The sequence below is a fragment of the Gopherus evgoodei genome, chromosome 5, assembly GCF_007399415.2.
Source record: "Gopherus evgoodei ecotype Sinaloan lineage chromosome 5, rGopEvg1_v1.p, whole genome shotgun sequence".
NCBI lineage: Eukaryota > Metazoa > Chordata > Testudines > Testudinidae > Gopherus > Gopherus evgoodei.
The window spans coordinates 62,435,680-62,457,391 of record NC_044326.1 but is presented as its reverse complement, the minus strand read 5'-3'; the positions used below and the strand labels follow the sequence as shown (position 1 = coordinate 62,457,391).

The 21,712-nt window shown below is 43.7% G+C and overlaps 1 protein-coding gene across 6 annotated transcripts in view; it reads left to right on the top strand.

Moving 5' to 3' along the window:
• The first annotated feature begins 556 nt into the window (after window positions 1–556).
• Window positions 557–21,712, top strand: part of SNX25 (sorting nexin 25) — a 148,740-nt gene continuing 127,584 nt past the window's right edge. For 2 of the 6 annotated variants that reach the window (XM_030564035.1, XM_030564036.1), the window contains exons 1-2: window positions 557–1,454; window positions 16,066–16,150. In XM_030564035.1, the coding sequence (XP_030419895.1) occupies window positions 993–1,454; window positions 16,066–16,150 (547 nt within the window). In that variant the 5' untranslated portion in view covers window positions 557–992. The remainder of the gene's footprint in view (window positions 1,455–16,065; window positions 16,151–21,712) is intronic. The other 4 variants (XM_030564034.1, XM_030564033.1, XM_030564031.1 and 1 more) reach the window with 3 other exon arrangements.

The following is a 21,712-nucleotide window of genomic DNA, read 5'->3' as shown; positions in this document are numbered from 1 at the left end:
TCCAATTCTGCAATGAGATGGTCCAGGCTGGACTCCTGTGTCCTTGGTGGCCCTCTTATGTTCTCCCTGCTGACAGAGCCATTTGCAGATTAGGGCATTAAGTGCCAAATGATGGCTGTAGTCATACAAATGTAAATCTGGAGTAACCCCACTGATTCAGTGGATTTATACGAGTGTAAATGAGATCAAAAGAGATCAAAATAGAAAACAATTATGGTTGGGGGGGATAAATATTTTTCTTTTGGGTTCAATTTTATTCATGTGTTTACTTGCCTGAAAAAGATTTCCATTAGAAACAGAGGGTTACATAAACGCTCCACTGAAACACACACACACAGCTGCCCAGAGGATTCAGGGGTTCCGGGGCAAAGCAATTTCGGGGCCCCCTTCCATAAATAAAGGTTGCAATACTGTAAAATATGATACTCCTGTGGAGGTCCCTGCAGGTCCTGAGGCAAATTGCCCCACTTCCGCCCCCCCCCCCCCCGCGCCCTGAAGACACACAGTAAAATCCATCCCCACCAAAGTCGATGACTTTTAAGCACTCCCCGGGGGTGAGGTTTTCGGTCTGCGTGGGCAGGCCGCGAGGCCTTGCTGTGGAAGCAAAGGGTTGACGACAGACCGCTGGGAGTGTGGCTGCCGCTCCTTGCCCGGCGGAGAGCACATGGCCCCTGCAGCTGTCACTCAGGCGCCTCCTTCTCCTCCCCCTGCTGGACACGCGCGGGCACGGCGCGGCCTCCCCTTGCTCTCACCCAGCGCTGGGCCACCAGCGGGGAGGAGGAGCGGAGCAGCCACTGCTGCCGCCGGAGTCGGCGGGGAGGGTTGGTGAAGCACTGGCTGGCCCCGCTCCCCTCCTGTGCTGCCGGGCATGAGCCCCGGCTCCCTCTCCTGCCGGTGCGGTGCCAGCAGCCGCGGGGCTCGGGGAGAGGCGACCTTCCGAGGGGGCCGCTGGGGCGGGAGATGCGCTTGTTCCCAGCGGCGCCAGGAGCAGTATGTTCCCCGATGCCGACAGCACTAGCAGCAGCGGGCAGCCCGAGTCGGCGGGCGCCGCACTCTCCGGCGCCCCGGGAGCGCACAGCCCCGGCGGCCAGTCCTCCCGCAGCAGCGCCCCCGCGGCAGACGCCGTCGCCGGCGGGGAGGAGGAGGCGGACGACGAGGAGGAGGAGGAGGATCCCGGCTCGTCCCGCCTGATGCTGGCGGCCGGGCTGGGGCTGCTGGCGGTGTCTGTGTTCCACCTGGGGCGGGCGGAGGCGGGGGACGGGGGGCAACCGTGCCTGGCCCTGCTGCTGTTGCGGGTGGCCCTCTACCTGGGCTGCGCGGCGGCCGCCTTCCTGCTTGGTACCTTGCTCGCCTTGAGCTGCCCGACGCGCGGCCGCCTCCGGCCCCAGCTGGACTTCCCCGCCGCCTGGAGCCGCGAGCCGAGGGGGGACGCTCCGCTCCTGCGGGCAGCCACGGTAAGTGACACCCCACCCCAGCCTCTTCTGGGTGCTGGCCAGACCCTCTCTCCCGCCGATCCCGGCCGTGCCCCAGCTACATGCCTTGGGCCCGGCAGCACGGAGGCCCCGGGTACATTTTGAACTGCGATTTCTTGCTCACTCCTGTTTTGGTTTAAATCCCCTCAAACCGCAACAGGGAGGGGCTGCGATTCCGGCCCCCCTTCCCAGCGCAGACTCCCGGGGGGATTGTGTGTGCTAGAAACCACGCGCGGTGGGGGGCTGCTGTGGAGTCTGCCGGGTGCTAATCTTACCCTTCGTCTCTGACAGATGTTACGTTGCAAATGCTCTGCGTTGACAGGGCTGCTGCAATTAAGTGTTGTTGGCTACAGCTCAGTCAGGAGCTTGCTCCTGATCATGCAGACTTGTCCCCGGTAAACGTTGTATGATGACCCGTTTTCCTGCAACTGGTGAAAACGATGTTTATTCAGGTCAGTTCAGCTCTGCTTAACTGGCACAAGTTATGCAAGTTGCTAAAGGTATATTTAAATCGAGAGTGCCCGTAGGTAGCCATCTGGCATTCACGAACAAATTCGTGGCAGTATATTAAAAACACTGGCGCACGTCAGTCTTCTTGCCATTCCTTTAGTTTAAAAAAATATTAGGTTTGGAGGGGAAAAAGATACAAGATATTCATGTTGCTTCAATGCAAATACAACTGTAGGGAATGCCCAAGAACTGTCCCTGAGTAAACTTTCTCATAATAGCTCCTTGAACTCTTACACACCTGCAAGATGAACTTGGGAAAGACATGCAGCTTTATATTCTGTTTACCCTCCCAGGTTAAGACCCCCAAATATAACAGTTTTCCCTGCTGAACTCCAAAGGCCAGTAGTGTAGAGGCAAACCCTGTGTTAACACATCCGTAGACTTGCAGACTTCTTGAGAAATATTAGTCAAAGCAACTTATATTAAGCATTTCCTGCCCCAAATAAAAAATCACAGGACTGAGAAAACTATTGAGTGGCAGGAGGAATGTTTTCACTCCAGTACTGCATACAGATATAAAGGATATGTAGCATCTGACATCCCAGGTAAGCTCAGTATAGCTGATAGGAGACACATGCTTGTGAACTGCATATTTTCATAAAAATATAGTATAGGTAAGTGAAATACCGCAATAATAAATAATGCAGTTTGATATAGTGCATTTCAGGAATAGATCTCAAAGTGCTTTACAACGAAGGGTAAGTGTTATTAGTCACATTTTGGTATAAATCCTAATTGTTAATAGGATCCAGTTAGTCATGTTTAATGCTTTAACACTGGTGTTAACAGCAACTTGAAAGTGTTGTCATTTCTGTATTTCCAGGGTGATGTCTGATTCAGCTTTTGACACCATGGGCCTCTAAAAGGGAGAGAGCCTGTTATAATTCACTCAATAGTATAGTTTGCCATTCTTTCACCTTTCCCATCAAACAAGCTAACAAAACTTTTGGGAGAGGACTTGTTTCTTCGACCTATTAGTCGTTAAAGAGGGAATAGCAGGAAGGAGCTAGTCTGTGACCCGAAATAAATTACCAGGCCTTGTGAAGATAGTTGTTTTTTTTCTTCTCCTGTACTCTCTTTCTATTTTCATCTACTTCCATAATGGATGAAAAAAACATGCAGACCATTCATGGCAGTAGTACAATAAATAAAAGCAATAGTAAACATTTAGTTATAAGAGCTAATATTTATAGACATACCATCCTTTCTCACAGATCGTAACATGTATGGTTCTAGGCTGTATTTGGCTTTCAGTTCTTTAACATAAATAGGAAATATTCCCAACATTTAGCAGAAATTGGTGCTAGACAAGATGCCAAAGGACAACAAAGAAATATAATGTCCTGATTTTACTCTCTTATAATCAAGTACGTATCAGAGGGGTAGCCGTGTTAGTCTGGATCCGTAAAAAGTGACAGAGTCCTGTGGCACCTTACAGACTAACAGACGTATTGGAGCATAAGCTTTTGTGATCTTCTGCTCCAATACGTCTGTTAGTCTATAAGGTGCCACAGGACTCTTTGTCGCTTTCTTCTCATCAAAACTCTTAAAATTCCCTGGGCATATTTACTTACCAAACACAAACATGCCCTGTATTCTGCAATGCCTTGGGTTAATCAGATGTACTAATTTGTGTTAATAGTGTAAGAGATAATTTTGACTGATTTTAAAAAAGTCCCTCGAATGGATAACTGAAAGGGGGAAAAAATAAACTTGTGTGTTCACAGGTTTCTCTTAATGTAGCTCTGTGAACTATTCCCCAGGAACTGAGAGGCCACAGTACTGCTCTTTTTCCTTTCTAAATTGTGTTTTGATACTGAGTCACTTTAATGTCTCTAAGTGGGTTGAGTTGCCACACTCACTTTGAGAAATACCAAAACTAAGATGGATGAGATGCTTATTAGAGTCAATGACTGTACATTTAGTTGGTATGAATGATCCTTTATAGAGAGTGGTTTATTTAATCTAACTTGAACTAATAGAAAGGAGAATAAACATGTTTTCCAGCAAAAAAATATGTATTGGTCATAACATCATCCCCAGATTCTGGAGATTAGTTGTTTTACTGTTTTAAATTCACATAAAAATATTCTCGTGTACACACATGCCCAGCATTGAGCATCTCTTGAAAATTTAAACATGATATAGTTAATCACTTTTTTGTTTTGAATTTCTTTTAGGAAAATATCTTTCACGTATACTTAGCAGGATTCCTTCTTCAAAACCATTTTTATACAGTTATTCTTGCTGAGATTTACATGGCACTGTTACACATTCTGAGGTGGTCAGCTTTTCTTTCAGTCCATATGGAATCTATGTATAATGGATAATGCTATGTACATGTGTCCCTTGTGCAAGAAAAGAAGAATTGCATTTCTTCCTCCTCAGACTACCTAACTACTGCCCAGTCTTTGGAGCTGCTGGGGTCAGGAAGATGAGTTTTATTACTTAAATTGTAGAAAAATCAGTAGTGAGATTATTGGAAAATAGTCCCTTGTGGATCAGACAAGATAGCTGGCAGCCTAGACCAATCATTTGATATGGTGTAGAAAGCTGAGCATTCTTCCCTCTTCTGATGGGGAGAATCAAATGGGGGGTTGGGATGGTAAATGGCAGGAGCCACAGCAGCTATCAGAAGAGGTACACCTTTGCGTGTAGGTCTCTTTTCTTAAATGTGATCACAGTCACTAGGTGTGGGAGGGAGGGCTGGACACAAAATGTGGAATGGCAGGAACAGCATCCTGCGCATCTTTTGGTTAGGTTCGTATATGTTATTCAGAAACATCCATACTTATCCTAAAAATTAGGTTTTTTCTGCAAAATCTACCTGCTGAAGCCTAATTTATCCCCCCTTCCCCTGATCCTTCAGATATAGAAAATCACTGATCCTTAAGGTGTCCTGCTATCCACTTCTGTCTATATTGAGAATATGCCGTTTGCTGTTCAGTCACCACTGCTTTTTGATCATAGGACTTCTGATTTCAGAAACCAAGAATTCTGGACTGTCCTTGTTTAGGATTGCTCACCAGTTTCTCCTCTGCATGTTGAATTAAAGGAATCAGAACACAGAGTCTTTGCTGTAGAAGGAAGCTTGAGATCAAAAGGCTTGGAGATAAATGCAGAGGGATTGTCTCTGTAGTAGGTTAAGCTGGGGTCCATGATCTGTGGAGTTGAGGCCTGGGTTTTCCCCAACCCTTAACCTATTCAGATCCTTTGGCTCTTGAATTTGCTGGGACCTTTGGGTTTGAGGGCTAATCGTTTCTTTCCATACATTCTCATAAAGGAGGAGAGCATGGGGCTATTCTGTAGGCAGGGAATCCTCTGCTAACTCATAATTATTCTTATGAAATTATGCACAAACCTTTGCTCTGATTGTGAGGGCTTTTTTTTTTCATATTAAACGTAATAGAACCACTAATGGATGAAAAAGGAATATTGCTTTGTAAACAGACATTGAAATGCTAACATTACTTAGACAAATTAGAAATAATCACAGGATATGGGGAAAGATAGTACATTCAAAACATTTTTTTCTCAAACTGAGTAGTCCTGTCTGTCTAATTTGATACAACTTTAATTAAACTTTCTATAAAGTTGTTATTGTTGGAACCTCCTAGTTGTAGAAGCTAGGGCTTGGTTATCTGTTTTTATTTATTTATATCACTTCAACTCCATCTGTTATCTCCTGCCTCTATTGTGAGGGAGTCTTGCTTATGTCTGGCTGGGTATCAGCTCCCTAAAAAAAACAAACACCAACAGCTTTTGTGCCCTCTCATTGGGGCTGTGTGGCCTTTCCTTGCAGGTTAACAATAGGTGCACTCAGTCCTTGAGTCCCTTTGAACTGTTCCCCCGTGATATGCAGCCCCTGATACTGGCTATTTACAGAAATCTCAGATCCTCTGCTCCCAAGGGGGCGGCATACCCCAGTTTACTAGTTTTACCTTAAACCACCATTCCAGTAAACCGCACATCACTTAAACCATAAAACAAAGGTAGGTTTGTGTAAGAAAGAATAGAGCTTCAACCTGAAACAAGAGAGAGTGATGGAAACAAATGGTTAGTGGGTATTCACCCACGAAAGCTCATGCTCCAAAACGTCTGTTAGTCTATAAGGTGCCACAGGATTTTTTGCTGCTAACGCAAAACAAAATCATCTGATACGAATCTGAATCTATACTTGTTAATAGTTACCTTTTCTGTCTAATAAAATAGGTCCCCTCCTTCCAAAGTTCATTCTGTTGCAGAGCTAGCTGGCTGGCTTTATAGGAACCAAGATCCAAATTTTCATGAGAATTCTTGAGGGGCCGGAGCTGTCTCCCCAGTGAATGGATACAGAGTGCCTTTCCTCACTTGGTGTTATAGTGAAACAGTCTGTTGTCTTTATTCACATGCAGGGAAATTCCCTGTCTGTTTTAATGTTCCTTTTGTACTTCTAAGTGGTTTCAATTATTTGCAATTGTCTCTGAAGATTTTCCACTGAAAGTCGTGGGATGGCACAAGGGTAGACAATTTAGTCACGGATTACATCTCGGACTAACCAGGATGGGGTAGTTTCCCCCTCTACTTGAGTGGGCCATCACTGAGACATATTATCCACTGGGGACCTAAGTTTTACTCCAAGCCCATAAAGCATACTTTCCCTATGATTACATTATTTCTTAAATATTACCTGTATATACATACATCTGGCAATGGTTATGAATCTTGACAAGTTACAGGTGTTCTGTAGATACCTTATATATTGCTCCTATGAATATCCTGCAAGACGTTTGTTTGGTGTAATGGGTTTATTGGGTCTGACGCTAGAGTTGTTTGCAAAGAACAGGGGACCCTTTGTCAAATGGCCTCTGTGTCACAAACTATGTCCAAGTTAGGGGGTACACTGTTTTAACTCTGTTTCTAAACTGACAGTCAAAGTGATACAAAAACTGTGCATAGACCAGTCCTTAGTGTGACTGATATATAACTTTTTTGACATCTAAAATTGATTTTAAAATATCTTAAGTTTCTTAGAGGTTTGTGTGGGTCTTTTGTGACTGAAAAAATGCTTCAGTACTGTTCATAAGGTATTTCTAGTAGGAAAATTATATATCCTTCTCAGTTAAAGCTGAACTCATGGAAAATCTATGAAACATTATTAGAAGCAGCAACTCTTGATTACCGCAGTTCAGTACTTATGTAGTAAAGTTCATCTACATCATGAGACTGTGACAACTAAGATTTGTTAATAGTTACAATATTGGATAGCACAAACAGGTATGAGTTCATTTGCTATTGTTTTTTGTGTATGAGGCCTGGTCTACACTACGCGTTTAAACCGAATTTAGCAGCGTTAAACCCATTTAACACTGCACTCGTCCAACCAACGAGGCCCTTTATATTGATACATAGGACTCTTTAAACCGGTTTCTGTACTCCTCCCCGACGAGAGGAGTAGCGCTGAAATCGGTATTGCCATGTCGGATTAGGGTTAGTGTGGCCGCAAATGGACGGTAATGGCCTCCGGGCGGTATCCCACAGTGCACCATTGTGACGGCTCTGGAAAGCAATCTGAACTCGGATGCACTGGCCAGGTAGACAGGAAAAGTCCTTCAAACTTTTGAATTTCATTTCCTGTTTGGCCAGCATGGAGCTCAGATCAGCACGGTTGGCGATGCAGTCCCAAATCCAAAAAGAGCTCCAGCATGGACCGTACGGGAGATACTGGATCTGATCGCTGTATGGGGAGACAAATCTGTTCTATCTGAGTTCCATTACAGAAGATGAAATGCCAAAGCATTTGAAAAAAATCTCCAGGCTATGATACAGAGTCCACAGCACAGTGCTGTGTGACAAGTGTAACGGAAAGCCAAAGAATCAAATGGACGCCCATGGAGGGAGGGAGGGGGCACTGAGGACTCCAGCTATCCCACAGTCCCCGCAGTCTCCGAAAAGTATTTGCATTCTTGGCTGAGCTTTCAGTGTCTGCAGCGTCAACACACATTGTCCGGGGTGGTTCAGGGTATATCTAGTCAATTTACCCTGCCCCCTCCCCCTGTGAAAGAAAAGGGAAAAAAATCGTTTCTTGACTTTTTTCAGTGTCGCCCTATGTCTACTGCATGCTGCTGGTAGACGCGGTGCTGCAGCACTGAACAGCAGCATCCTCTCCCCTCCCTTTTCCAGTGGCAGACGGTACAGTGCAGAAGGACTGGTAGCCGTCCTCGTCGTCATCCCGTGAGTGCTCCTGGCTGGCCTCAGGTGAGGTCGGCCGGGGGAGCCTGGGTAAAAATAGGAATGACTCCTGGTCATTCCCGGCAAATGGTACAGAACGGCTGGTAACTGTCTTCATCATAGCAACTGGGGGTGAGCTCCATCAGCCCCCCCTCTTTCATGTCTAAAGAAAAGATTCTGTACTGCCTGGACTATCATAGCAGTGGGATGCTGGACTCCTCTCCCCCGCACCGTTTAATGTCCTACCTGGACTATCATAGTAGCTGGAGGCTGCCTCCCCCTCATTTTATCTCAGAAACAAGTCAGTGTTTCTTATTCCTGCATTCTTTATTACTTCATGACACAAATGGGGGGGACACTGCAACGGTAGCCCAGAAGGGTTGGGGGAAGAGGGAAGCAACGGGTGGGGTTGTTGCAAGGGCACCCCCCAGAATGGCATGCAACTCATCATTTCTGCGGGTTTTGACACGGAGCAGCTGTGCTCTCTGGTTCTCTGGTACACTGGTTCTCTAGTACACTTGCCCCATATTCTAGGCAGGACTGACTCTCTATTTTTAAATACAACATAAAGGAGGGAATGACCCAGGGAGTCATTCCCATTTTTGTCTTTGCACCCCGACCGACCTCAGCAAAGGTCAGCCAGGAGCACCCATGACAGCAGCAGATGGTACAGAACGACTGATAACCGTCATCTGATCGCCAATTTACAATGGCATGGCAGATGATACAGAACAACTGATAACTGTCACTGCTATCTTGCAAAGGGAAATGAATGCTGCTGTGTAGCGCTGCAGTACCGCCTCTGTCAGCGGCATCAAGTACACATACGGTGACAGTGACAAAAGGCAAAATGGGCTCCATGGTTGCCAAGCTATGGCATCTGCCAGGGCAATCCAGGGAAAAAGGGTGCGAAATGATTGTCTGCCGTTGCTTTCACGGAGGAAGGAATGACTTGATGACATTTACCCAGAATCACCCGCGACACTGTTTTTGCGCCATCATGCATTGGGATTTCAACCCAGAATTTCAATGGGCGGGGGAGACTTTGGGAACTATGGGATAGCTACGGGATAGCTACGCACAGTTCAACGCTCCAGAAATCGACGCTAGCCTCGGTATATGGATGCACACCACTGAATTAATGTGCTTAGTGTGGCCGCATGCACTCGACTTTATATAATCTGTTTTACAAAATCGGTTTGTGTAAAATCAGATTAACCCTGTAGTGTAGACATACCCTGAGTCTTTTGCCTTTTGGTCCATAGATTAAAATTGAAAAATGCTTTGCACAAAGTATGGGTATATTATGTACATTGTATTCTGAGTTCTGTACTAGCTTTATTTTATTGCATGAGTGTAATAGAAAAAATAGCTAATTTTCCTGTGTGTGTGGTATGGCACTGCTGCACTGTTGATGACCTTCTACACAGATTCCTGTGTCACTCTGCAGTATTTCTCAGAAAATTCAGCATACTGTGCAGCTTCCATACAATGTATCTACATTGCATCCTTTAATAGTTGTGTAGTGTGCCACCAAATAGATAATTTTTTTAAAGTTTTTTTTATTACCCTTGTCACTTGTGATTTCTTACCCAGTTCCTCCTGATCACCCCTTTTGTTTGGACATCATGCTGCTGAGTATCGCTGTCTCTCAGTTCTTGTTGGCCATGTTTGATTTAAGCAGAGCACTCCTTACCTTTTAGAAGATAAAACTTGCAAATTATAAACAATAACATTCTGTAAAATATATTTTTATGAATTAAACTGTGAGTTTGCAGTTGCTTCAGTAAAGTACTCCACAAAAGGATTTTTGATTTCTAAGTTTTAACTATAAACACAGATTGAACACCCACCGTTTAATTTAAAAAAATCAAATTGATGTTTTATCCGATAAACACTGGACAAACTTTGGAAATAGTTACTTGTATCTAAGTGCTTGTTTACGTGGAGCAGTAATGCAGACTACTAGGTGTGATTTCTAAAGTGCACTAACATGTTGGTCAGTGAAGACCCTGCTGGTGCGCACTGAAGTTTCCCTGAAGTGCTTTAACATAGTGCTGTTTGAAACAGTACTATATTAATATGTACTAGGGAACATTACTCTTTTCTGTAATGAGTGAAGTACCAGTATATAATATGTTACTCTGTAAAGTACATACAATGAGATCTCTCCCCCCCCCCCTTTTTTTTGGATATCTACATAAAGCTGAAAAATTCCCCACCTCCCCCAATGAAATTAATAAACCCTGTCAAACAGAAGTCTTACCCTCAGTAAGTAAGGAGGCACTGCTCTTTGTGTTTAAGCATAGGACTTTTAAGACTGAAATATGAAAGGATCAAATTGTGCAGTGATCTCACTTTGTAGAATTGTGTATATTGGATTATAGTGCCTGTGTTACGGAGTAATTCCTGCTACAGGAAGGGATCTACTCTTAAAGTATTGAGCTGATGTCTTTTCCTCTGCTCGTTAAAGAGGCACTGAGTTGAAAAGAAGGAAAAAGTCCTATGATATGAGGCAAAAATAAGTGTTTAATATTTTTAGTTCCTTTGTTCTGGATTCCATTAAAACTAGTTTTGAATGTAGAAATTTGTGGCAGATGCTTCACTGGATCCCTTACTACTCTAGAACAAGGAAAAAGATACTCAATGCAAATATTTAATATAAGCAGGTATGTGTGTCAGAGAATGATCCTAGTGGAAGACTTGAATGGCTTTTGTTTGCAGAACCGTCTGAAGTATCACTCTGTTAAATTTCTTTAGAAATTTAAGTGGAATATTTTATGCAGCGGACTCTCCCCATTTCTTTTTAAATTGAGAGATTGTGCATAATTTTATTTCCCTCTTGTGAATAAGGCACAGAAATCCTTAAGTAATCCCAGGACTGGCATTATGAATTTGCTGTGTGAAGCAAATTGTCTTAAAAGTGACAAGTTAATCCTAAATATATTTTTGTTAGTATTTTTCAGGCTCAGGAGAATGTCTAGAAAACCCTCAGCTGTCCATAACTATCCTTTTTGCTTGAGGGGACAGAGAAGTCGTCTTGTATATGGTGGGTATTCACCCACGAAAGCTCGTGCTCGAAAACGTCTGTTAGTCTATAAGGTGCCACAGGATTCTTTGCTGCTTTTACAGATCCAGACTAACACGGCTACCCCTCTGATACTTGACATCATATTTAATATTACATAATATATGAATCCATAAGATAAAAAGGGTAATTTTACATGTAAAAGGTATTAATTACATTATTCGGCAATGACTCTTTCACCTTACCATATGAATTTGCTCTTTTTTATCTACCTGTAAGAAAAATTAAGGAGTTTTTACAAAATAAATATCATAAACAGTTTTCATCTTGTTTATTTTAACAAGGGAAAACATTATTGAACTGCTGGTCCAAATATATTTATTATTCTTACTTTAATATAGAATGAAGCCTGCAGCCCCGGAGTTCTCTATCCCCGGCAGGAGGGGGGTTGTGGGGACCGAGAACACCAGCACCCACAGCCTGCAGCCCTGGAGTTCTCTGTCCCCGGCAGCGGTGGGACTGCGGCTTCTCTCCGCTTCGAAGCCAGAGAGAAGCCATGGCCCAGCGCCTGCTGGGCACAGAGCACACCGGCGCCTGCAGCCCTGGAGAAGCCGAAGAGAGGTCGCTTCTCTCCCATGCTGAGTACTAGGCAGGCCCCGCGCCTGCCGGGGACAGAGAACACCAGCGCCTGCAGCCCTGGAGTTTTCTGTCCCCGGCAGGCTTGGGGCCACGGTTTCTCTTTGGATTAAGTCGCGGTCCCGCGTCTGCCGGGGACCGAGAATACCGGTGCCTGCAGTCTACAGCCCCAGAGTTCTCTGTTCCCTGCAGGGGTGGTGCTGCAGCTTCTCTCTGGCTTCGAAGCTGTGGCCCTGCCCCTGCCGGGGACAGAGAACTGCGCCCACAGCCTGCAGCCCTGGAGAAGCTGGAGAGAAGCCGCAGCCCCGCGCCTGCCAGGGACAGAGAATACCGGTGCCCATAGCCTGCAGCCCCAGAGTTCTCTGTCCCCGGCAGGCGCGGGGTCACGGCTTCTCTCTCCTGCTGGGCACTAGGCAGGGGCACATAAATGCTGCAGCGGGCACCATGGCGCCCGCAGGCACCACATTGGGGACCACTGCTTAAAGTCATCTCGGTTAATGTTGTTTCATTGTTACGTTGCTGATCAGTTAGGGAACATGCTTGTTTAAAGTTGTGTAATGCTTCCTTCTAATGTCATTTGGCAGCCACCTGCTTTGTCCACTGCTTGCAGGAAGAGCAGTCTGTTGCAGCTAGCTGGTGGGGGCTTGTAACCAGGGTGGACTGGCAGCCCCCCATCAGCTCCCCGCTCTCCTAAGTTCCCTGGGCTGCAGCCGACCAGCAGGCTATTGATCGGCAGTTCAGCTGTTTATTCCCCCCATTGCTATGTGCTGCTCCTGCCCTCTGGCTTGGAGATGCTCCCAGAGACTCCTGCTTGCTGTGTGTGTGTGTGACAGGTGTGTGTGTGACAGGTTAGATCACAGAACCCCCCCCTTGGGAGCTGCCACCTGATGTGCCAAGACTACCTCTGACCCTGTCTTGTTGCCCTGTCAGCTTAGGACTTCAGTGCCCTGCCTGGTTTGAGCCAGACTTGCTAGCCTGCTGCAAACCCAGACCCAGGTCTGAATCACGTCCCCTAACAGCTGTAGGCTTACCTGAAAGCAGCTAACAGAAGTGTTCTTGTCTTTAATACTCAGATGCCCAACTCCCAAAAGGGTCTAAACCCAAATAAATCCATTTTACCCTGCATAAAGCTTATACGGGGTAAACTCATAATTGTATGCCATCTATAACACTGATAGAGAGATATGCACAGCTATTTGTCCCCCCCTCCAGTATTAATACATACTCTGAGTTAATTAATAAGTAAAAAATGATTTTATTAAATACAGAAAGTAGGATTTAAGTTGTTCCAAGTAGTAACAGACAGAACAAAGTGAATTACCAAGCAAAATAAAATAAAACACCCCAGTCTATGTCTGATACAGTAAGAAACTGAATACAGATAAGATTTTCACCAGTTCCAGACTGCTTCCTTTTACAGACTAATCTCCTTTTAATCTGGGTCCAGCAATCACTGCAGTCACTGTCCTTTGTCTCAGTTTCTTTCAGGTATGTTTGGGGTTGGAGAGGCTCTCTCTTTAGCCAGCTGAAGACAAAATGGAGGGGGTCTCCCCTGGGATTAAATAGATTTTCTCTTGTGCAAAGTCCAGCTACAAAATGGAGTATTGGAGTCACCTGGGCAAGTCACCTATCCATGCATGACTGAGTTCCTTACCAGCGAAGCCACATTCCTGGGAAAGTCCAGATGTGGACTGGTGTCTCTAAGTTAATTGCGTGCTTAAGTATTTCTTGATGGGGCACATACTGAGAATAGTCTTTTCTCAGGAAGGTGACCAACTGCTTCACTACAGCCTACTTAGAATCAAACAAGTATGCAGCTAATATTCATAACTTCTAATACAAAAATGATACATGCATACAAGTAGGATTAATAGATTCAGTAGATCAGGACCTTTACAGATATATGTTACATGGCATATGTAGCATAAAACACATTCTAGTTATGTTATACACACACACAAGCATGTTTCCATAAAGCCTTATGGGTGGCACCGTCACAGAGGGGCTAATGTCAGGGTGTCCCCTTCCCCCCTGCTCCTGCACCCTGCTTGTTCTCCATATAGAGCAGGGAGGGGACACGGATGGAGAGACAGAGAGAGCTTGAGGCAGCAGCTGCTGTCTCAACTTCCTGATCCACTTAAAAAGACAATGCACTTAAGAGTGCATCAGCTTACTTAAAGGGGCAGCGTGCATCTCTCCCTCTCTCTCTCCCCGACGCACAAGGTGGGTGTCTGTCTGCTATGCTCTCTCTCCTCCCTCCTGTTGGTGCTGCCTTCATGAGAGACTACATTGACAACAATGTGTTAACCTGTGAGGGCTCAGCCAAGTGCTCATTCATCATTTAGCAGCAAGGTAATCCCTGGGAAATATCCCTCCTTCTTCTACCCTCTAACTTCACCACCTCAACCAAGCTTCACAATCATCATAGCTGTGCACAGTATGAAACTGTTTGCTTAAAACGTATACTGTGTGTGTATCTGTATAATATATAGTTTTTTGTCTGGTGAAATTTTTTTTCCCCTGGAACCTAACCCCCCTCTATTTACATTAATTCTTAGGGGGAAAGTGGATTCACTTAACATCCTTTTGCTTAAAGTTGCATTTTTCAGGACCATAACTACAATGTTAAGCGAGGAGTTACTGTATAATGGTAGCACTTGAAGGATCTGATTGAGGATCAAGAACCCATTAAAAGTGTGTTGTGCCAGACACTGTACATGCATCAGAAGAAAAAGATAGTGTATTAATTGCACCAAAATGCACTGAGCCGTCGGACTCTTTTTAAAATTAAGTTACAGTTTGGGCAGATAGAAGTTCTAATACTTCATTTGTGTTTGGAAGGGAGACTTCTCCCCAGATTCAGAGGAAAGATTTTAGCACATTTTCCCCCTTCCTTCAATAACTTTTACATTTACCAGTAGCACATTTCTAAAGAGCTATGTCTTCAGCAAGGAACTGAACCCTTTTCTGTATTTAAAAATTGTACTGCAATAAGATGGGACTGTCTTGCATCCATGTACAAATTCTCTCCCATTAACAGATCTGTGCACTTAAGTCAACATAATTAGTCTGGTTTGCAATCAATGCAACTTCATATCTGTTGGAGTTCAGTCGGTTTGGCAGCAATGTGGCTGCATCCCACTTCCAATGTTGTCAAGGCCTGAATTGCAGATCCTGCCTGCTCCTTCTGGACATAGTTTTAGAATCATGCTCTAGTGAGGACATCCCATTCGATCCCTGCTTTGGTGCTGTAGAGCAGGGATTGGCAACCTTTGGCACGTGGTTTGTGTACCTGCGGTGTCTGCAGGTTCGGCCGATTGCAGCTCCCACTGGCTGCGGTTCGCCGTTCCAGGCCAATGGGGGCTGCAGGAAGCACTGTGGGCTGAGGGATGTGCTGGCCGTCTCTTCCCACAGCCCCCATTGGCCTGGGATGGCAAACCATGGCCAGTGAGAGCTGCGATCAGCTGAACCTGCGGACGCGGCATGTAAACAAACCACTTGGCCCCCCGGGGGCTTACCCTGGCGGGCCACGTGCCAAAGGTTGCCGATCCCTGCTGTAGAGGTGAATATCTTAAAATTAAAAAAATGCCTATTTAGATAAGCAGCTTAAAAATAAATAGTCATGGATGCTCATGGCTAGCACTTTACTTAGTTGAAAAGTGCTTTTGAAAATTGAAAGGGCTCACATTTAAAATGCTTCATGGGGCTGAGCAAAACCTGTCTGACAGAATCTTCTAATGATTGAATATTTGCTACTGGCCTCTTGCTGAGGTGTACCAAGGTTCAACATCTGTCTTTGTATCCAAGCGAACTTCTGGTCCAGGAATTTTGCTTCTCTGAGATTTTGTAAATCTATAAAAATGTTACACTCTTTACTAGACATTTTTTTAGTTGCTTAGAGTGCTGGACCTGGCAAGTGTCTGACTGTTGACTGATGAGATTGTAAATAGGAGACAATTCCCTTTACCAAATATAATGGAATTATTGCAAATCAGAGCATTTAAACCCAAATACATCATAAGATTCTCACTTCAAGTGCCCATTTCAATCTTTTAGGAAAATGCCATTGATTTTGTTTTAATAATTTGGATAGCAGGAGTGTCTTGTAAACAGCCGGCGATTTTACTATTATCTTGGGCTTTATTTTTTCTCTTCTTTCTTATGCAGCTTATTCCTCTATCTTTGGTAATAGGTGTTCTTTTATTTCAGAATCATTTGTCTGGAAATGCACATGAATCGCTCCAGTCTAGGAGAGTGGTCATTTCCCATAACATGGATAAAGCTCTGAAAGAAGGTGAGTCTTACCTGGGAGCATGAGTCGATAGACTGTGAACCTCTACTCAGATTGGAGAACAGTTACTTGCAAAAGTAATACCATTTACATTGAGGGGACTTCTTGCAAAGTGAGATACTATTCAGCAGTGTGTAAAGATATCAGAATATGATGCAGAATTCTTCCAATTCAACATATTTTGTCCTGGATTAAAATAATGGTGGAAGGAAGGGAATCTTCATAAGATGTAATAATTCTGTAGACAGTAGTAAGTCGCATAATGTAAATGTTGCACTATAACTGGCATCTCTTCATTTTAACCATTGTAAAAGACAAAGGAAAACTCAAATGTAGTTAATTTCAACGGGATTGGTAGATAGAAATGATCTAATATGATGATGTTTGAGGTTGTTATAGTCAATAATACATGTCGCTTTCATGGTCTTTATACTTTCTTCCTTGTGTGCAATTGAGATACATCTGCTCTACTGACCAAAACAAGTTTCTACTATTATTGGTGCTGTTCAGCTATGGAGGAGCCCAGGAGCTAAATCAGGGGTTGGCAACCTTTCAGAAGTGGTGTGCCGAGTCTTCATTTATTCACTGTAATTTAAGGTTTTGCGTGCCAGTAATACATTTTAATGTTTTTAGAAGGTCTCTTTCTATAAGTCTATAATATATAATTCAACTATTGTTGTATGTAAAGTAAATAAGGTTTTAAAAATGTTTAAGAAGCTTCATTTAAAATTAAATTAAAATGCAGAGCCCCCTGGACCAGTGGCCAGGACCTGGGCAGTTTGAGTGCCACTGAAAATTAGCTCGTGTGCTGCCTTTGGTTGATGGGAGTTAGCTGGATTTTATTCTGCATCATCAGCAAACTTATTGAAAATTAGAGTTGTAATTGATAGGTTTCAAAATGTAGTTGTAAACGGAATTGTCATCAAGCAGGGTGTGTTTCTAATAGGATTATAAGGGATTGGTTCTTAGCCTTACGCTGTTTAACATTTTTAACAATGAACTGGACAAAACATATAATAATTGCTGATAAAGTTTGCAGATGACACACACATTGGTGGAGTGATAAATAGCCATGAGACCTGGTCACTGATACAGAGCGAATTGGATTACTCGGTAAGCTGAGCTCAAGCAAACAATATGCATTTCAATACAAGCAAATGTAAGATTACGCATCAGGGAACAAAGCATGCAGGCCATAGTTACACGACTCAGGATTCTATACGGGGAAGCACTGACTCTGAAAAAGATTTGGAGGGTCATGGTGGACAATCAGCTGAACATAAACTCCTGGTGCGAACTTGTGGTTAAAAGAGCTAATATGATCCTTGGATGCATAAACAGGGAATATTGAGTTGGAGTAAAGAGGTTATTTTACCTCAGTATTTGGCAGTGGTGTGACAGCTGCTGGAATACTTTGTCCTTTTTTGGTGTCAACAATTTAAAGAAGGATGTAGGTAAATTTGAAAAGGTTCAGAGAAAAGCCTAAAGGAATGGAAAATCTGCATTATAAGACAGACTGAAAGAGCTCAATTTATTTAGTTTATCAAAGAGAAGGTTAAGGGGTGACTCAATCACAGTCTATAGGTACTTTGAAGAGCCCTCTATTATCAAATTTCTGTTTTCCATTAAGCTAGAAAAGATATGACAAGATCCAATGTCTGGAAGTTTAAGCTAAATAAATTTAGGTTGGAAATAAGGGTTAACCAACCATTGGAATAATTTACCAAGGACTGTGGTGGATTCTCCATTACTGTACATTTTTGAATCAAGAATAAATGTTTTTCTGAGAGAGATGCTCTAATTCAAACAAGAATTAATTACGCAGGAGGTCAGACTAGAAGGTCACAGTGGTCCCTTTTGACCTTGTAATCTATGAATGAAAAATTAAGGACTATTAATACTCATTTGTATGCTGTCTGTTAATAGTGTTGGAATTTGGTGGTTCCCAGTGAGTCTGATGCTGGGTAGAAATCAAGGAACTTGATTCGATGCGATGCGATTCAATTCAACAAGCCTTTATTCAATATGTGCACAAGGAGAGCCCCTGGCACGAAAAATCAGGCAGAGTCCCTCCAGCAAGGAGCCCCTCCCCTTGCTATTTTATAGCACATGGCACTTACATAATAAGTTATATAACAAGTTACATAATGTGAACCTCTAACCAATCAGAGTTAACATTTCCATATATGGGTTTGTTTATCACATGCTCATAGTTCTCCAGTCCACATGCTGAGTTCAACCTCCTCCCCCTGGCTTTCTCTAGAATGTTCCTAGCCTGGTGAGTCACAGCATGCTTCCCTATGCATAAGCACCCTGCAAACCACATTTTATCCAAAATGAACATAAGCATACCTTTCAATAGCATATGCAGACAGCACATACAGTTCATGAGCAATTGGAACACAAAGGACCAGGTCCTGGGAGGCACCAGGCATTGACAACTTCCACTGATTGAAACAGGAGCTTTAGGTGTTCATAACATCTCAAGAAAGGCACAAAGATCTAGTGATATGGTTGTACGCACAGAGTGTCTGAGCTGGGTTCATTACATTTACTTGGAAAACAGTTGGAAGCAGCACTGGGCCCAATTCTGCAACATCCTGAGCAACCAGGATACTTAGCTGAATTACAGATTTGAGTGTTAGAGAGAGAAGGTGGGAGAAGTAATAGCTTGTATTGGACCAACTTCTGTTGGTGAGAGAGAAAAACTTTTGAGCTTACACTGAGCTCTCCTTCAATGGTGGTAAACTAACTGTAATAAACCTCTAATGATCTCTGCTAGTGCTGACATTTGTTTGCTACCTGTATCTGTATCTATACACAAACTTCAAATTTTAAGCATAGTTGTAAGCAGCTGTGATAGGTTCTTTCTTCAGGAAATGATTATGAGCTACCAAGAGCTATTACGCCCATGCTTTCTCTCCATCTTCCCCCAGAAATTAAAGTGTCAGTGTTTGTTCTATTCCTTCTCCTCTCTGTGTCTCTCTCTTTGACAACGTAATTCTGATGTGGAACCTTTGGGATTTGATCAAATGGATGCTTTTTAACTTCACATTGTAATGCCCGGAGGATTGTGCACTGTAGCTCAAAAGTAGTACTGATTAACGGCTACCTATATATTAGGATTTAGGTTTTCTATACAAATGTTATTGCTATATATCGAATCATAAAAAAATAGTTGAAAATTGAAAGGGGAAAATTGTGTAAGACAATTAGAGTGATAGGCTCTTGGGCTGTGGAGTAGTGAGGAAGATTAGTTTAATTATTTCTTTTTAGTAATAATTTATTTGTATAACATCATAAATGTATTGTGTTTTTGCAAACCCAGAGTAAGATGTGCTCTTTATCCCAAAGAAGTCACAAGCTCAGATAGATGAATCAGGGCAGTCATGCAAATTAGGGAGGGATGTAGAGATGATTATGAGGAGAGCAAGATAGGATAAATGCCTTGGAGAAATAAGTTTCAAGGAGGGGAGGGCAGAGGGAGAGTGCTTAGCAGAGTAAAAGTGGGAGTTGGTTGCAGGCTGTAGGTGCAAAGACAACAATGGGAGAAGGAGAAGAAAGCAGTAAAGAGTGGGAATTAAGAGTGGGGGGAGGGGAGTGAGGATATTAAAGGAACTGGCGCGTGAAATTGCGAGCCCGTTAGCGAGAATTTTTAAGCAATCGATAAACTCAGGGATTGTGCCGTACGACTGGAGGATTGCTAACGTAGTCCCTATTTTTAAGAAAGGGAAGAAAAGTGATCCGGGTAATTATAGGCCTGTTAGCTTGACGTCTGTAGTGAGTAAGGTCTTGGAAAAAATTTTAAGGGAGAAAGTAGTCAAGGACATAGAGGTCAATGGTAATTGGGACGAACTGCAACATGGATTTACTAAAGGTAGATCGTGCCAAACCAATCTGATCTCCTTCTTTGAGAAGGTGACGGATTACTTAGATAAAGGAAATGCGGTAGATCTAATTTACCTCGATTTCAGTAAGGCGTTTGACACGGTTCCGCATGGGGAACTGTTAGTTAAATTGGAAAAGATGGGGATGAATATGAAAGTTGTAAGGTGGACAAGGAACTGGTTAAAGGGGAGACTCCAGCGGGTCGTCTTGAAGGATGAACTGTCAGACTGGAAGGAGGTTACTAGTGGAGTCCCTCAAGGATCGGTTTTGGGACTGATCTTATTTAACTTTTTTATTACCGACCTTGGCACAAAGAGCGGGAATGTGCTAATAAAGTTTGCGGATGACATGAAGTTGGGGGGTATTGCTAACACGGAGAAGGACAGGGATACTATTCAGGAAGATCTGGACCACCTTGTGAACTGGAGTAAGAGGATGAAATACAATAGTGAAAAGTGCAAGGTCATGCACTTAGGGATTAATAATAAGAATTTTAGATATACGTTGGGGACGCATCAGTTGGAAGAGACGGAGGAGGAGAAGGACCTTGGGGTATTGGTCCATAGCAGGATGACTATGAGCCGCCAATGTGATATGGCTGTTAAAAAAGCAAATGCGATTTTAGGATGCATTAGGCGAGGTATTTCCAGCAAGGATAAGGAGGTGTTAGTACCGTTATATAAGGCATTGGTGAGACCCCATCTGGAATATTGTGTGCAGTTCTGGTGACCCATGTTCAAGAAGGATGAATTCAAACTGGAAGAAGTCCAGAGACAGGCTACTAGGATGATCCGAGGAATGGAAAACCTGCCTTATGAAAGGAGACTCAAAGAGCTTGGCTTGTTTAGCCTGGCCAAAAGAAGGCTGCGGGGGGATATGCTTGCTCTATATAAATATATCAGGGGGGTTAACGTTAGGGAGGGAGAGGAATTATTTAAGTTTAGTACTAATGTAGGCACGAGGACGAATGGGTACAAACTGGATATTAGGAAGTTTAGACTTGAAATTAGACGAAGGTTTCTAACCATTAGGGGAGTGAAGTTTTGGAACAGCCTTCCGAGGGAAGTAGTGGGGGCAAAAGACTTATCTGGCTTCAAGACTAAACTTGATAAGTATATGGAGGGGATGTTATGATGGGATAGTTTAATTTGGGCAATTGATCTTGGATTATCACCAGATAAGTCTGCTCAGTGGTTTGCGGGGAGATGTTGGATGGGATGGGATGGGAACTTAGTTACTGCTGAGAATTCCTTCTTGGGTGCTGGCGGGTGAGTCTTGCCCACATGCTCAGGGTTTAGCTGATCACCATATTTGGGGTCGGGAAGGAATTTTCCTCCAGGGCGGATTGGCAGGGGCCCTGGAGGTTTTTCGCCTTCCTCTGCAGCGTGGGGCATGGGTCGCTTGCTTGTGGATTCTCTGCAGTTTGAGGTCTTGAAACCAGTTTTGAGGATTTCAATAACTCAGTCCTGGGTTAGGGGTTGTTATAAAAGTGGATGGGTAGGGTTCTGTGGCCTGCCTTGTGCAGGAGGTCAGACTAGATGATCATATTGGTCCCTTCTGGTCTATGAGTGAGAGGCAATGAGACCAGAGGGGTAGACAGAGTTACTGTAACAGGGTGGCTTATCCTAAGGGAAGGAGGCCTGTCCTGAGGCCAGCCTATCCTGATTGGTAAAGAGA